Source organism: Gracilinanus agilis, chromosome 4 (genome assembly GCF_016433145.1).
Source record: "Gracilinanus agilis isolate LMUSP501 chromosome 4, AgileGrace, whole genome shotgun sequence".
In the NCBI taxonomy this organism is placed as follows: domain Eukaryota; kingdom Metazoa; phylum Chordata; class Mammalia; order Didelphimorphia; family Didelphidae; genus Gracilinanus; species Gracilinanus agilis.
The window spans coordinates 295,212,559-295,230,257 of NC_058133.1; the positions used below are offsets into that span (position 1 = coordinate 295,212,559).

General features: G+C 38.1%; 1 protein-coding gene across 1 annotated transcript in view; it reads left to right on the plus strand.

The window, feature by feature from the left end:
* Window positions 1-636: 636 nt before the first annotated feature.
* The window catches only part of BAG2 (BAG cochaperone 2), a 37,766-nt gene continuing 20,703 nt past the window's right edge, over window positions 637-17,699 (plus strand). The window contains exon 1 of the mRNA XM_044675924.1: window positions 637-770. Within this exon, the coding sequence (XP_044531859.1) occupies window positions 658-770 (113 nt within the window). The 5' untranslated portion in view covers window positions 637-657. The remainder of the gene's footprint in view (window positions 771-17,699) is intronic.

Genomic DNA, 17,699 nt, shown 5'->3' on the forward strand with positions numbered 1-17,699 from the left:
TTAACCTCAGACAGCACTGAAGGTGTTTCCCCTGGACTTTTCCTCACTTCTAAGGGTGACTCCAAGGAGAAAAAAGCTGGCCCCTTACTCCCCCAAACCCCCCCCCACCCCCACCCCCTCTGGAATGAGACAATCCCAGTTGGGCAGCTGTCACATCCTCCCACTTCTTTGGCTAGAGAGGGCTGGCTGGCCCCTGGGCTTCCCACCCGTGCCCTTCCCAGGGACGAGGCACACATGCACACTCCCTCCGACCGCCGTTCAGAACGCCGCCAAGACGGCTAGGAAGGAAGCTCAGCAGTCAGTCACCTCTGCTGCTCGGGCTGGGGGCATGGAGGTGAATGTGGGGGAGTGGGCTGCCCTCTCTGGGAGGAGAGAAAAAGGTTTGGGGGGCGGCGGGGCAGGCAGGCGGGCGCTCGTGTCCTTCTTTGGCCATGTAGCCAGGCAGTCCTACCGGCCCGCCCGCGGCCTCTCCTGGCAGTCGTCAGAGGGAGGAGGTGTCCGGAGCTGTCACTAGCGCTCTGCTGCCCGAAGGGGAGGGAGGAAAGGAGAGAGGAGAGAGGATAGGAGGGAGGTGACACCGCCGCAGCCAGCCGCGTAATCGCTTCCTCCTACTTCCTCCCACCACTGTCCCTGCAGCCACCGCAGCCGAACTGCCCCATGGCCCAGGCGAAGATTAACGCGAAAGCCAACGAGGGGCGCTTCTGCCGTTCTTCCTCCATGGCCGACCGCTCCAGCCGCCTGCTCGAGAGCCTGGACCAGCTGGAGCTCCGGTGAGCCGGACAGGGAAGGAGGTGGCAAAGCCCGCCCAGCACTTGGGTCGGTCCCATCCCATGCACGCGGTCCCCACCTGCCGCCCTGGACCCGGGAGCCCTCCCCCGGCCGGAGCTGGAGGCCGGTCGCCCTTGTGGCCCCGGGAGGGCGCCTGTGGTGGGGACAGCGCGCTAGGGCAGGAGGCGTGGGGTGGGGGAGCAGTTGTGGAGCTGGTGGGGTTGGGGGGTGGGGAGGCGGAGGGCCGAGGTAAAAGGTAGGCTCTCCTAGCGCACCTGCACACTCAGAAGAAGGGGTGCCGACTTTTGGGAAAAGAGAAAGAAGCGGTGGAGGGAGGGGGAGGAGAACATCTCTGGCACTTTTCCCCCTTTAGTTAGTTGGTGCCTTCCTTTGAGGGTCTATATCTGTAATGAGGTGGTGCGGCTTAGTGAACAGAACCAACTTTCCAGGCCAGAAGACCTGGGTTCAACTCCTGTCTGATATATATTCGACTAGAGGAGTATTTTTTTATGTACCATCTTTTTGCTTGTTGTCTCCTCCATTACGATGTTTTGTTTTTGTTTTGCCATTTAGTGTATCCTCAGTGCTTAGCACAATGCCTGGTACATAGTAAGTGCTTAATAAGTAAATGCTTACAGACCGACTAACAGAAATTTCAACCTCTCAGTGCCTTAGGCAACTCAGTAAGACTGTAAGGAAATTTTAGCACATTCATGAAATCAGACATTGTTTAGGAACAGAAACCTATTTTTTCATTAGTGTAAGGATCTCTTGGTGTGGAAGTACCTTCGCCAAGCAGATATAGAACTCTTCCATAACAGAAGTACCAAAGAGTTAAGGAGGAGGGGTACTGAGAAGTTAAATAATCCAAATTTCCTGGACTTTATCCTATATTCCATTGCTGCCTTTCTCAGGGAGTGCTTATGCCAGATAAAATCTGAGTAACTTCATTGTCTGAACATTCTTTTGAGTGGTTTGGCCACTTTTACAGCCCCGTTCCCATGATCCTTTTGGACATCTGTATGTGGTGTTTAGAAAGGAAAAAAAAAATAATGGCAAAATCTACTGTGACATCATCTGGCTGATTATAGGCTTCCAGCATCTGATTCTGAAGTGCTCTTTTAATGTCTTATATTAACTTGGCTGCTGCTGTTTTTGTTTTTCCTTTGGTGAAGTTTGCATAGTCACTATAATGTAGGGTGTACCAAAAATCTTTAACTTTAATAGCTGAAGACTGCACTAAAACTTTTGAGACACTCTATATATTGACTTTCTTCTTAACTGCAAAAGCTTTATTTACCTAAAAATAAAAAGTTATCCAAGAAACATGTGGAATAGCTTCAACAGGGGCAAGTAACTGGGGTGAAGAGAAGAATGACAGATGGAAGACTTTGAGGAATAAACAGATGAATGCTTTCTCAAATTAACTAGCACCACATTATATTGGCTGGGCCTTTGACTCATAACCTGCCATTCAAGCTTTATATTGTTGAAAGTTTATTCACAGGGATTTGGTTATTTGTATGTTTGTACATTTATTTTCTAATGACTATATAGCCTTGTCAATCACTTAGGAATAGATTTGTATAAAAATTCTAAATTTAAAAAGTCAATAGCAACAAAAAATGTTTTTATAAGAGTAGTTATGCATATTGATCATAATGTCCTTAGTTATTTTGAAAGCTTTTGTGGCATAAACTTTAATCATGTGCAGTTATGGTTAAATTAAAATACCTTTCATATATGTTTACTTTGTTATTGATTGAACAAGATAATGTATGTATAAAATGCTGAGCAGATTTTAAAGTACTAAAAATGTAAGCTGTTTTCCAAGCAATAATAACTAACATTTGTATAGCACTTCAAATTTTGCAAAGCACTTTGCATACATTATTTCATTCTCACAATATTTTTGTAAAGTAAGTACTGTTATTATCTGATTCACAGATGAGGAAACTGAGGCAGAGAGAGGCTGACTTGCCTCACAGTCACATAGTTAGTAGGTCTTTGTTTTTGTAGCTAGGTGATACAGTGGATAGAGTGAGGTTTGGAGTCAGGAAGACCTGAATTCAAATGTGACCTCAGATACTATGTGACCTTGGACAAGTCACTTAGCCTCAGCTGCCTCAATTGTCAAACAGGGTTAATATTTCATAGGGATGCTTAGCACAGTGCCTGGTGTGCAGTATGTGCTATATAAAGTTTATTCTTTTCCTGACTCCAAAGTCTAACACTATCCATTGTTCCATCTAGCTGACTACAGTGTGGCAAGGGATAAATATTTCATTTATAAAATGATGTATAGGAATAATGAATGTATTCTCCTACTAAATGAGACTTGTGGCATTATTAACCTAAGTAGCAATGAACTAGACAGGGGAGGAACCAATTCTCTATTCATGATTTTAATGGCAATGGGAAAAAATGAGAAAAGCAGAAACAGCTCTTTCTGGAAAGGTCTTTATTTTTCTTCTAACTTTGCTCAGAATGAAAAAAAATGAGGAAATGAAAATTAAAAGATTAGAGAATTAGCAAAATAAATATAGGATTAGTTAACTACTTTCTACTGGGGCATTCTATAAAAACAACAAACCTGATTCTGATAACTGCCTAAAGAAGTAAACAAAAACCCAGAGTTCCTCAAAATTAGTCTCCTTGTTTTCTGCCAATAGAATAAATATACAGAGCTGTAAATGGATTGAAATCACCATTGAGATAGTGCTTCCAATGCTTGATCCTTCAGTGGCATAGATCTGGGCACCTAGTTAAGAAGAATAATTAATTCAAAGAAGTTACCAAATAACTGTGCTTCCCACTGGGCTTTCAAGGTATGCTGCTTCCATTTGTGACCTCACCATGCTCCTATGTTCTCTTCAGGCAGCCTTCCTAGCACTGAGTGACTTTACAGTGTCCTGGGGTCTTTATATACCCCATCCCCTGTCCTTATTCAATACACAGCCAAGTTCAGCTTGCCCTGGCACCAAAACTGATACTTATTTCTCTTGTTATATGTAACTTTATACAATGTATGAGATAACCCTGACATTCCACGCCCCCCTACACTCCCTCATAAAAAATTGGGTATGCCTTTTCAATAGTTTTAAGAGCCCTTTATTATAGATTGAGAAATAAACTTCCTAAAACATGGTGAGTGTATTTTTAATAGCACTACTGAAAACCCATCCTTTCTATGTCCCTGTTTTTACATGCTGAGTCATTCGTTCCAAACTTAGCCCTTTAAAAATAAATAGTATTGTTTTAATTAACTCTTAAAATGTGGTGGGTGCTCCCTATATAATGAAAACCTAGTTATAAGATCTACTTGTAAGGTCTTATCCTATCCTGTATACTCTATTGGGAAGTTTCATAGACTAGATTAAAGGATTCGTTCATTATTACCAGGGACAAGCTCTAATGAAATATTCACAACCTCATATTTGAACTGTTTTTGTAAGAAGTATATTAATAAGCAATCGGTTTCACTGTGAACAAGTAATTCCTCATCCAGCTAATCAAAATACTAATATCTAAGATGGTGTGATTGAAATTAAAAGATTAATTTTCCCTTGGATGCTTGCAGGGATTGGATAATTTCAGAAGTATCTTACAACTTGCCATGTACTGTGGATCTAATCATGGTTAAGGAATTTTCAGGAGACGTATTTAGTGACTAATAATGATGTAATGAGTGTATTCAGAACACCTCCCCCCATTAGTATGTGCATTATAATAAATAATAACTCATATTTCCATTGTGCTTTAAAGTTTAAAGACCTTCCCTCCCAACAACTCTGTGAGCTAGGTAGTACAAGTGTTATTATTCCCATTTCACAAAACAGGAAACTAAGGCCCAAAGTAATTAAGTGACTTGCTCATGGTTATATTGGCAAAAGAGAGAGAAGCAGCATGGCTCAAGCAAGATGATCTGGGTTCAAGTCCTATGTCTAGACCACATTCTCCTCCTCTCTCTACTCTTCTAGGTGACCATCCTACTTCAGAGACCCTCATCCTTTCTCTCCCAGACTATTGCAACAGCCTCCTCGCAGTCTCCTTGCCTCAAGTCCCTGTCGACTCTCACCATCTTCCACACAGGCAGTAAAGTAATTTTCTGAATTATATGTCAGTCTCCCAATTAATAAACTCCAGTGGCTTTCTCTAGGAATTGGGATCAAATTAGTGCAGCTTTAAGGCTGGATAGTTTTTAATTGCACTAAGATTTTTGGGGCACCCCATATAAATTCCTATTTGGCATTTAAAGCCCTTCGCCGTCGGTCCAACTGCCTCTCTAGTCATCTCATGTACACATTATCCTTCTTCTTGAGCACAATGTCTAGCTAAACTGCCTTTATATGTGGCACTTTCTCTCACACCACTGTGTCTTTGTTTTTAAATCCGTATCTTCTGTCTTAGAATCAACAAGTATTAAATCTAAGGCAGAAGAGTGGTCAGGGTAGACAACTGGACATAAGTGACTTGCCCACAGTCACACCTCTAGGAAGTATCTGAGGCCAGTTTTGAACCCACAATCTCCCATCTCTAGGCTTTGCTCTCAGTCCACTAAGCCACTTAGCTGCCTTCTTCCATATAGGTATTAACCAAAACTACACTATAATTACAAAATTTACAGAGACCTGATCATTTTGGAAAGAAGGAGCTAGCAGTGAAGAGGGAGAAGGCAATCCAGGAATGACTTTATGTAGATCAGTGATTCCCAAAGTGTGTGCCACTGCCCCCTGGTGGGTGCTGCAGCGATCCAGGGGGGCGGTGATGGCCACAGGTGCATTTATCTTTCCTATTAATTGCTATTAAAATTAAAAAAAAAATTTCCAGGGGGCTAAGTAATATTTTTTCTGGAAAGGGGGCAGTAGACCAAAAAAGTTTGGGAACCACTGATGTAGATGATGCTTGAATGGAGCCTTGAAGGCAGGGTAGGGGCTTGAGGGAGGGGAGGACAGCCAGTGTCAAGGCTCAGTGTTCATGGGGGCAATGCAAAGGATGGTGGAAAGATGCAGAGGTCCGACTGTAGAAGGCTTTATGTGCCAAACAGTGGTTTTATATATGATCCTAGATGATAGGGATAATATTAGATTATATCTAGATAATAGGGATACTAGGGATATATAGATATAATATATAATAGGGATAATAGGGAGCCACTGGAGTTTACTGAATAGGGGAAAACTTAGTTAAGAGCTGTAACTTAGTAAAATTGGTCTGCCCCTGTGTGGAAGATGTTTCAATGGGGAGAGACTTGAGTCAGGAAGATCAGTATGTACATATATAGGCACATCCATGTCCATATGTATACATGCACCCATTTTATGTACGCATATGTATAGATACATAGACATGTGTCACTACATAAATATATATGGCATTTGGAGATATTTGTTAATGTATATACGTGTCTCAGGCATGGGCTGTTTCACTTTTGTCTTTATAGCTCCAGAATTTGCCACCTGGTAGATAATTAACAAATTCTTGTTGATTGACTAATATTGACTATTATTATTGATCCTGGGCAAATGTCACAGTCTCTCCATGGGATACTGTTAGTTGCAGAACAGCTGGTCGTCTGTGTTGATAAAGGGATCTCTCTCCCCAAACGAAGTCGTAGGTCTAGTCCCCAAAAAGAGCATCGGAGCTGAAGTTCTAACCTGAGTTTAGAACTATTTCCAGTATACTTACAGTACTTCCTTTTGAGCTTACCAGTAAAAGAAGACTTTACTTATTTTAAAATGTCTATTAATTCTTCCAGAACATACCATGTTTTATATATCTCTATGTGTGGCATCTAGATCTAGATCTATATTCTGTCATTTCAGTCACATTCAACTCTTCATGATCCCATTTGAGGTTTTCTTGGGAGAGACATTGGAGTGGTTTGACATTTCTTTCTCTAGCACATTTCACAAACAAGGAACTTGAGGTAGAGTTAAGTGACTTGCCCATGGTCACACACTAAGTGTCTGAGGCCATATTTGAATTCAAGATGAGTCTGCTTGACACCAAGACACCAGTCTATCTACTATGCCATCTCGCTGCCCCAATGTATACATATACACCTACATAACAAATTCTTATCTACAGACTGAAAGTTTATAAAAAAAAGTAAGCTATTTTAATTCTTTTTAGAGGGCTAGAACTTCTCAAAGTAGTTAATTGTATGTCATGAAGATTGTTTTTTAGACTCTTACCTTATGTCTTAGCATCAATATTGAATGTTGGCAGAAGAAAAACAACTGCTTGATCACATGATTCAATGGGGCTATGATTGGGGATGTAGACTCTAAATGATCACCCTAGTACAACTATTAATAATATGGAAATAGGTCTTGATCAATGACACATGTAAAACCCAGTGGAATTGCTCATTGGTACAGGAGGGGGGTGGGAGGAGAGGAGGAAAGAACATAAATCATGTAACTATGGAAAATTATTCTAAGACAATTAATTAATTAATTAAGCTTAAAATAAAAAATATTAAATTTTGGTTCTGAGGCAGAAGGTGAGGATCACGCAATTGGGGTTAAGTGACTTAGCCAGGATCACACAGCTAGGAAGTACCTGAGGTCAGATTTGATTGAACCCAGGAACTAACCATCTATAGACTGTGGAGAATAGGAGCCAGAATGCAATTCTAAAAATCATGTTCTTTTTTTTTGTAATACTAATCATTCATTTTATTCAAATGTTTGCTGAATGTAAAACACGCTATAATTATTGAAACATAAAAGATTACCTTACAGATCATGCTTGATTTTGTTCTTGAGTAGAGAAAGACTGCTGATTAGCAGCCCTACACTGTGCCTAGTCACTTGTAAGGAATGTTCCATTAATTCAGGAATGTGGCAAATCTCTGTTTTCTTTCTTAAAAATTACTGAAAAACGAAGTCATAAGGGCTTCAGATCTATGGAATCAGTAAGAATTAAAAGCATTCTAATGTTTTGACCCTATAAACTCAAGTGACTTTAAAAAATAAACAACTCCATTTTAAATAAATAACTAAGCTAGACTGATCTAGAGATGAAGTGGTATATAAAAGAGCACTTGCCTTGGTATCAGGAAATCGGAGCCCAATCTCTGATAATGAACAATTCACTTCATATCTCTGAGCTTCTGTATGCTTTTCTTTACAATGGGAATAAGTAATATTTGTGCTACTTACTTCATAGTTTCATTGTAAGGAAAGTGCCTGGTAAAACTTGAAACACAATAAAAATGTGAATGAGTGAGTTTGAAAGCATGTGAGTGATTCCCTTAAAAAAAAAAAAAGAATTGTGAACAAGATTAGCTTTGGGCAAAGCTAAGGGCGTGATGTTTTACCACGTCCATCTATCTATCTATCTATCTATCTATCTATCTATCTATCTATCTATCTATCTATCTATCTATCTATCTATCTATCCATCTGTCTCTCAATCAACCTATCTATCTATATTCTTCTATACACACACCACTTCCTTAATAATATTTCAATTTATACATATTATATATATACACATATGTATACAATATATTCCTCACCAAAATATAAGCTCCTTCACAGCATGAGTTTTCTGCCTTTGTATCCCCATGTCTTGAGTAGTGCCTGGTGCATACTGTATTAGATGGTTAATTCATGTTCATTAATTAATTATACCAATGTTTTCTACCCAAAAAGAAAGGGTAAGTTCTTAGCCTAGTAGTCTATAGATAAATTTGAAGGGGTCCATGGAGGGGAAAAATGGGAAAAATTGCATCTTTATTTCACTATAGTTGGCTTCCTTTGCAATATTCTGTATTTCATTTTATTTATTTATAAACCCTATTCTGGGAATGGGACCATAGGTTTTATTATTGCCAAAGGGGTCTATGACACAGGAAAGGTTAAGAATCCCTAATCCAGAAGAACATCTCCAGTGTATTGGATGGATTCTACCTGGGCAAGAATCAGAGAGGATGAGATGTTATAAATGGATTGCCATCATACCAATGGAGAGTATACCCATACTCATCAAAGAAAGTTGACAAGCTTTTATTAAGGGTCTTTTATGTGTCAGGCACTGTGCTAAGTCCTGAGTATATACATAAAGACAAAATACAGTCCCTTTTTTTCTTTAATAATATTTTATTTTTTCCCCAGTTCTGTGTAAAAACCATTTTGGGTGTACATTTAAAAAAAAACAACTTTTACCTTCTATCTTAAAATTGATACCAAGTATAGGTTCCAAGGCAGAAGAGCAGTAAGAGTTGTGCAATTGGAGTTAATTGACTTGCTCAGGATCACACAGCTAGGAAGTTTGGACATTCATTTTCTTATATTTTGAATTCCAAGTTCTCTCCCTTCTTTTCTCTTCCCTGTCCCTTAGGCAGTAAGCAATTTAGTGCTGTTCCTTTTTAAAATCATCTCATAGTCTCCTGAGGGAAGACAACATGCAAACAACTTTGTACAAATTAGATAAATGCAGAACAAATTAAAGATAATTTCAGAAGGAAGGCACTAAGATTAGAAAAAGACTTCTTTTAAAAGGTAAGACATGCCCAAAATTTGAAGGAAGTTAGTGAAGCCAGGAAGAAGAGATAAGGAGACAAAGTATTCCAGGCATGTCAGGCCAGCCAGTGAAAGTGCCCAGAGTTGGGAGCTAGAATGTGATGTGGGAGGAACAACAAGGACAGCAGTGTAACTTGTGGAATATGTGAAGGAGAGTACGGTGTAAGAAGAATAGAAAGGGAAGAAGGGCTTAGATTATGAAAGAGTTTAAAAGCCAAATAGTTGATTTTATATATGATCTTGGTGGTAATAAGGAGCCACTGGAGTTGATTGAGGGAAGCAACATGATCAGACATGTGCTTTAGAATGATCAGTTTGACAGCTGAGTGGAGGATGGCCTGGAGTGGGGAGAACAGTTGAGGCAGGGAGATCAACCAACAAACTATTGTAGTAGTACAGTCTGAGGTGACAAAGACCAGATTTGGCTGGTGGCAGTCAAAGATGAGTAGAGGGCATATATGAGAAATACTAAGAAGGCAGAAACCAGCCCTGTGTTAGAGCCAGCTTATGCTCCACAAGAGCCAATTATTAAGTTTTCAGTCTGATCATTCTTCAGAAATCATAAAGCTACAAATCAGGGCTTGGTTTATTGTTTTGCTGATTATCTAAACTTAAGAAAGTGTTGGAGAGGGACAGCTAGGTAAGCATTAGGCCTGGAATCAGGAAGACCTGGGTTCAAATATGATCTCAGATACTTCCTAGCTATGTGACCCTGGGCACGTCACAACCCCAACTGCCTACCACTCTTCTGCCTTGGAACTCATACTTAGTATGATTCTGAGATAGAAAGTAAGGGCTAGGAAAAAGAAAGATAGGGAGGGAGAAGGAAGGAAGGAAGAAAAGAAAAGAATATTGGAGAAAATGTTTATATTACAGCTTAAACTTAGAAAAGTATATCATATATACTTCAGTAGTAAACATTTATTAGCATATTCCTGAGTAGAAACAGCAAGACTCAGCAAATATTTGACATGGAAGATGTCAGTGAAGCCACAGACCTGCTGAATAAAGTTTTGAAGAGTATAGTATAGTGGCAAGATTACATGTTGGATTTGGAATCAGAATCTTAGTGTGAAATCTGAGTCAGTTACTTATTACCAGTGTAAGCCTCTAATTCTCTCTTTGAGATTCATCCATAAAATGAAAGGATTAGACTTCTGATTCTTTGTCTGCAATATTATGTCTCACATAGACTCTGCAGTAAATTTAGGAATACTATGGTATTATAGTTTATACTCATAAGTGTAAAAAGTTCTCAAGTGTTCTACAATCAATCTGTCCTACCATCGGTTTTTTATATTCTTTAAGGAGAAAACTTTTTCCTTATGTAATATGAAAGCAATATTATGTCAAACATTTTATGAACTGTAGCATATATTGTCATAAGCACTGCCTTGAAGTTTATAACGTTCAACATCATGATTGTGGCAGGCTGAAAAGTTATGAGAAATATTTTGGTTTGTTTTTATTAATAGACTTTCATTGTGATGACAATCTTCTTCTTTAAATATTTCCTTCAGTAAAGTTTGTTCTTTTCTGTTCCAATTTTCAAGAATAGAATCTTCTAGATGTGAACTTCTTCCAACCAGACCTATGTGTGTGTATTAGAGCAGAAAATTTTCTTAAAGTTAAATATGAGATACATTATAATTTTATAACCCACAGTCAAGAATTTCACAGAGGGGTAGCTGGGTAGCTCAATGGATTGAGAGTCAGGCCTAGAAATGGGAGGTCCTGGGTTCAAATATGACCTCTGACACTTCCCAGCTGTGTGACCCTGGGCAAGTCACTTGACCCCCCATGGCCCACCCTTACCACTCTTCCACCAAGGAGCCAATACACAGAAGTTAAGGGTTTAAAAAAAAAAAAGAATTTCGCAGAAATTTTATTCTAATGGAACTTCAGAAATGTCTGTGGAGAATCTAAAAATGTGAGTAATAAAGATGGGAGAAGATTTAGGCCTGAGCATCCCCAAATGGGGCAGTGTACTCAAATGCCCCACTGCTTGTTATGGCCCAGTCCATATTCCTTTGTCTTCAGTTTAACAAGCATTTATTTTATTTTAATTTAATTTTAAAAATTAATTAATTAATTGATTAAGAATATTTTTCCATGGTTACATAATTCATGTTCTTTCTCTCCCCGCTTCCCTCCCCAAGCCAACAAGCAATTCCACTGGGTTTTACGTGTATCATTGTTCAAAACCTATTTACATATTATTAATATTTACAATAGAGTGATCATTTAAAGCCAAAATCCCCAATCCTGGACCCATCAAATCATGTGATCGATCACATGTTTTGCTTCTGTGTTTCTACTCCCACAGTTCTTTCTCATAAGTTCCTCTGGATTGTCCTGGGTCATTGCATTGCTGCTAGTAGAAAAGTTCATTACATTTTATTGTGCCACAATCTAACAAGCATTTATTAACCACTTGCTGTGTTCTAGATCCTGTGCTAATATATGCATTGAGAGAGTAATGCATTTTAAACTAGGTTAAAAATAAATCCTTACCTTCTGTCTTAGAATTGATATCAGCAGAAAAATAGAAAGGGCTAGACAATTATAGTTAAGTTACTTACATGAGGTCACATAGCTTAGGAAGTATCTGAGGCCAGCTTTGAACCCAGGTCTTCTTGACTCCAGATCTGGCACTCTATCCATTAAGCTGCCCCTAAATTAATTTTTGAATAATTATCCATTGCTGCCAAGTCATTTCATTTCACATAACAACCACCACTATAATATTTAAGTGAATATTATATCTAACATTTATATAAAACCTCCGTTTTACAGATGACAAAACTGAGACCAAGAGGATTGTGACTTAATTAGAGTAACAAAGCTAATAATATATTTTAATGTAGTTAATATGTCAGTATAGCTGGGAACTGGTTACATAGTAATAGCTGAGGCAATATTTAAACTCAGTTCTTGCTTACAACGTAATTCACTTGTATTACTTAGTCACAGTAGTTGTTTACCTTATTGAGTTTTTTTTCTTAGCATAATATATTCTATCAGAATATCAATTCCCTGCACTGTAGATTCTTGATTTGTTCATCAAGCTTGAGCTCCATAGAACACAGTGAGGAAGAGTGATGGGAAAGGGTTGAGCTGAAACCCTTTGGGCTAAATGGCTGTCCAGAGAGAGCAGTATTTCTCACTCACATTCCATACACCCCTGGGAGTTTGCCTTGAAGAGGAAACTTTTAAGTGATACGCAAACACATGCCATCCCCATTTCTGTCTTCACCAGGCTCCACCTGCCAAGTTCCACTGTTTGCAGCCTTTGGGGGGAGGGAAGAAGGAGGCATGTGTCATGGCAGGTGGTGCCTGGAACTGGTCATCCTCCTTCTGGCTTCAATTCCTATTTTAGTCAAAGCTGCTGTAGAGCACACAGTCTGGGTTGGAGGCAAGGAAGGAGAAGAACTGAGTGGATCTGACCTGCCTGGCACTGCCTGGGAGTGCCCAGAACAGTGGCAGGAATCACGTCAACACAAGCACCAGTGCTACTGCCAATATACCTCACCCAAGAGTGTGTCTGCAAGAAATTTTGGCTAGTGAACCATGGGAGCATTTTTTAAAAAAAAATTTTTTTAAACCCTTAACTTCTGTGTATTGGCTCCTTGGTGGAAGAGTGGTAAGGGTGGGCCATGGGGGTCAAGTGACTTGCCCAGGGTCACACAGCTGGGAAATCTGAGGCCGGATTTGAACCCAGGACCTCTAAGTCTCTAGGCCTGGCTCTCAATCCATTGAGCTACCCAGTTGCCCCCATGGGAGCATTTTTTAAAAAATCTTTTGATGATTTTTGTTTTTACAATAGTGATTTTTGGATGTGCTGCCCACTGCTACCCTTGAACTCTCTTCTGTACAAAAAACAAACTAAAACTAATAGTTCAGCAAAATCAGTACTTTTATTTAATTACCACCCTTCCAAGTTATTTTAGTCAGTTGTTCAGAAGTCTGCAGAACATTAAATATAACAAAGGGAAGATTTAGTCACAGGATTAATGTACATAGGGTCAAGAAAAAGCATGAACCAATGATGGGGTTTGAGGTCTGGCCTCTCCTTCTACTTGGCTGTTTCTAAAACCCTTACCTTCTGTCTTAGCATTAATTTTAAGATACAGGAGTGGTAAGGGCTAGGCAATTGGGGTTGTATCTGGCCCTGGGTCACACAGCTAGGAAGTGTCTGAGGAAAGATGTGAACCTAGGACCTCCAGACTCCAGGCCTGGTGCTTTATCCACTGGGCTCCTACCTAGCATCTTGATGCTTATCTATTAGTACCCTGCTCTGCGAAGGCCACCTTGGACAACTCACTTGTCTTGGCTTAAATTTCTTCTCCCTGGGATCGACTTTCCTCATCTATAAATCAGAGTTGAACTAGGAGATACATAAGGGTCCTTCCTTTTCCTCTCACCTGAATCCCTTTACCTTTGTTTAATTACCTTTTTCCATTAAGCTTTGATTAAGCAAGATTCCATGAGAATAGGTTATATTTTATAAGTATCAGGGGAGATTAGTTATAGTGAAAACATCTTTGGATTTGCAATCAAAGAGAGAGAGGAGTTTCCAATTATCATCTGTATGAGTTGGAGTAAATCAACTTCTAAGACTCTCCCTCTCCTTCTCCCCCCCCCCCCATATACATACATGCCCTTATGTGATACATACATATTTATATATTGAACTTTGAGGAAAATACCCCTTTTTTCCCTTTTATTTTAACATGTTTTGTTCAGTTGTGTATATACTATAATACCAAAGGTATTATATGTGTTCTTGGGCATGGACCGCAAATCTATATAACTTTTTTGTCATTTTTTAAAAATATTAATATTTTAAGTTTAGATCACATTCATTTCCTAGTATATTCCCCTCCCTTTAACCATGGAGTCATCCCTTATAACAAATTAGTTAGATTTTAAACAAATTTAATTAGTATTTTCAAAAAGGGGGAGAAGAAAAATCAAATGCATTGATATATGCTATTAGAACTTTTTGTTTTAAAAAGCATACATAGACATCTGAATATATAAATCTATTTGAATATTGTTACTTCAAAGTATTTCACATAAACACACACACAAGCATACATATTCTGGTAGTGCTGCCATCACTTCAAACAAGTTTGGAATTCCTCTTTTGGAATTGACTTCAGAATCAGGGGCACTTTGTTTTGGACAGATTTCATCCTTTGAGGCTCAATTTGAGTTTTGGAGAGAAACAAAAGTCATCCAGCCAAGTCTGGTGAATAAAGTAGATGATCCCGCCTGTCTAATGCCATTTTTGGTTTGGGGAAATTGGAATGGAAAATGATGCGTGACCCTGAAGTATTGAAGCTGATTGTCGTCACAGGCTCATAAACTGTTCTGTATAAAAAGAACATACCTGTGTATCTAAGTAATCTCACATTGTTTAGCTAACTGGAGGCTTTTTGTTGGCCCAAGTGACTTAACAAATCCTGTTTTCTTCTTTGGGGTTACTTACCTTTTTGGTATTAAGAGCTAATGCAAGATTGCTTGAGAGAATTAAAGGAGTTTTTACATGTGCTTCAGAAACCCAGTCACTTAATTTCTGTTTGCTTTAATCCACTGAAGAAGAAAATGGCAAGTTGTTCCTGTATCCTTGCCAAGAAAACACCATGGCTGTCCATCAAGTTACAAAGAACTGGAGATGACTGAACCACAGCAATGCTATAGATCACATCTGTTTTTCTCAACTTGTTTTTCTTTCTACTTAAAGAACATGTTATAATGTACTTCATTAACTGTCTCCTATGTTCAAGACACTGAGCTAGGTGATGAGAATACATAGCTTAAATTGTTTAGTGGCCCATGACTCTCATAGACATCTTCTTTTCTCCATTTTCTTCCTCTTTTTTCTTTTTTTTCTTTTTTAACATTTATTAACATTTATTTTTTAGAAAAGTTAACATGGTTAAATGATTTATGCTCTTCCTCTCTTCCTCTTTTTTCACTACAGAAAAACAGTAGCTTTTATTCAAATGTGATCTTCTGAATCACAAGGTATTTGGGATGATGAGTTTGAGGGTGAATGTACAAATCATACTTTATATGAAAAATAGAATTACCAGAAACTGGAACTAAGCAGAGTTAATTTTTATACATATGGATAAAAAGAAAAAAAAGTAAGGAAAGGTAGGTAACTAGACAAAGATATATATGTAATACACACACACACACATATATATACACACACATACATATACATATATATGTATATGTATGTGTGTGTATATATATATGTATATGTATGTGTGTGTGTAGGTATGTAAGTAGGTTCTGGAATTGATTTCATTAGTGCATTTAAGTAGGAAGGAGGTAAGGGAACCAGTATTTATTATGTGCTTAATTATGTGCCAGGCACACTGTTAAGCACTTTTCAAAATTATCTGACTAGCGCAATCGCACATTGTTTAATTAAGAGTAAGTTTATTGGGAATTGCCAGGGTGGAAACTCCAGCCATTAATGGAATTTGGCAATATATCTGCAACTTCTAGAATTAGTTACATGGGCCACTAAGAAGTTAAATGACTTGTCCAAGAACACACAAGTAGTACATGTCAGAAGCCAGACTAGAACTTGTCTTCCTAACTTGAAGGACCAACCTTCTATGCATTGTACTTATATGTACTATGTATGTATTAATTTTCACACACATAATTGGATGTGTTTAGGATAAACTATATTTAATTCACAAACATAAACTCATAAAAGTAATTACTTTTTTGTTATTGAGGAAATACAAGTAATATATTGTTCATTATTTACCACATTATTTATCACATTACCAAATCGTCCCCTATTCCCCACTGATAATATAGTTTTCCCTCTTGGTTGTCACATAGCACTTTGGCATTCCTACCTTGATGTATCATTATCTATTATTGTTGTCTATGTATATGTATGTCTTTTCCCTCTACTAGACTATATTCTACAAGGTCAGGAATAATATCATTTCTAAAATTTATGTCTCTTCTAGTGGCTAGAATAGTGCTCTGTACAAAATAGGTATTGTCTTACATGAAAAGGCAACACTTCTTACCAAGGCAGACTTCTGTATTGCACAAGGATCCCATTCCATCACATCTTTTCTAGAAGATTGCCTCCACCATTCCCAGGTTATTACTTTTTTTCAATTGCTCTTGTCCCCTGGCTGCATCTCTACTGTTCATATCACTTCTATCTATTTAAAAAAATGAAAACTCTCACTTAATCGATTTATCCATGCCTATTATCATTTGATATTTCTTCCTTTTTTTGAGACTAAATCCTTAATAAGGCCATCTACTAAGAATGCCTTTATTTCCTTTTCTCTCATTCTCTTTTTAACTTGCTAATTTTGGCTTTTAACCTCATTATCAAGGGAAAGCACTCTTCAGAGTTGACAAAACAATGAGATTTTTTTCATTCTTCATCATTCTTGACCTCTTTGCAGCCTTTGGCATCCTTTTCTCCTTGATGCCTTTTTCTCTCTGTGTTTTCTTTTTTCTTCTTTAATAATATTATTTTAACAATTATACGTAAAAACAATTTTTAACGTTTTTTAAACATTTGTTATCCAAATTCACTCCCTTTCTCTCTTCCCTCTCCCCTCCTTGAGATAGTAAGCAATTCGATATAGGTTCTACATATTCAATCATGTAAAACATATTTCCATATTAGCATTTTGTGGGCAGAGACTCATAAAAAATCATGAAGAAAATAAAGAAAAAAAGAAGAAAAAAGTAAAAAAACCAAAGAAAATAGTTAAAAATAAAGTTAAAAAACTGCATTTAGACTCCTTCACTTCTTTCTTTGGAGATAGCATTTTTCATCATGAGTCCTTTGTAATTGTCTTGAATCATTGTATTGCTGAGATAGCTGTCATTCACAGGAAATTATCATACAGTATTGCTGTTATTGTGTACATTGCTCTCCTGGTTCTGCTCACTTCACTTAGCATCAGTTCATGTAAATCTTTTCAGGTTTTTCTGAAATCATCCTTCTGAAAAAAATATAAATGTATGGGTGATAGTAAAAGTATTAGATAAGTATTAATAATAGATGGTATATAGATTAGATGAATGATAACTGAATCTCTAGGTTCTTAAATATTCTTGGACCAGTAACTTGATCTGGGTAAGTATTTCAGGGAGAAGCTGTTAAGGTGACAACAACAAGGTTTATTAAATTAACAGGGATAAGTAAGGGAAAGGATTGGGATAAACTAACTTGGAAAAGTCTGGATTCCCTCCCACCAAGGTCCAACAGGGTTTCTACATTGGTCTCTCTAAATTATCCAGCTGTCTAACTCAGTCCTAGCCAGTATTTCCCTATGATGGTATTTAAGTAAGGGAAAGCTAGAAGGCGAAACAGATCTAGTAACT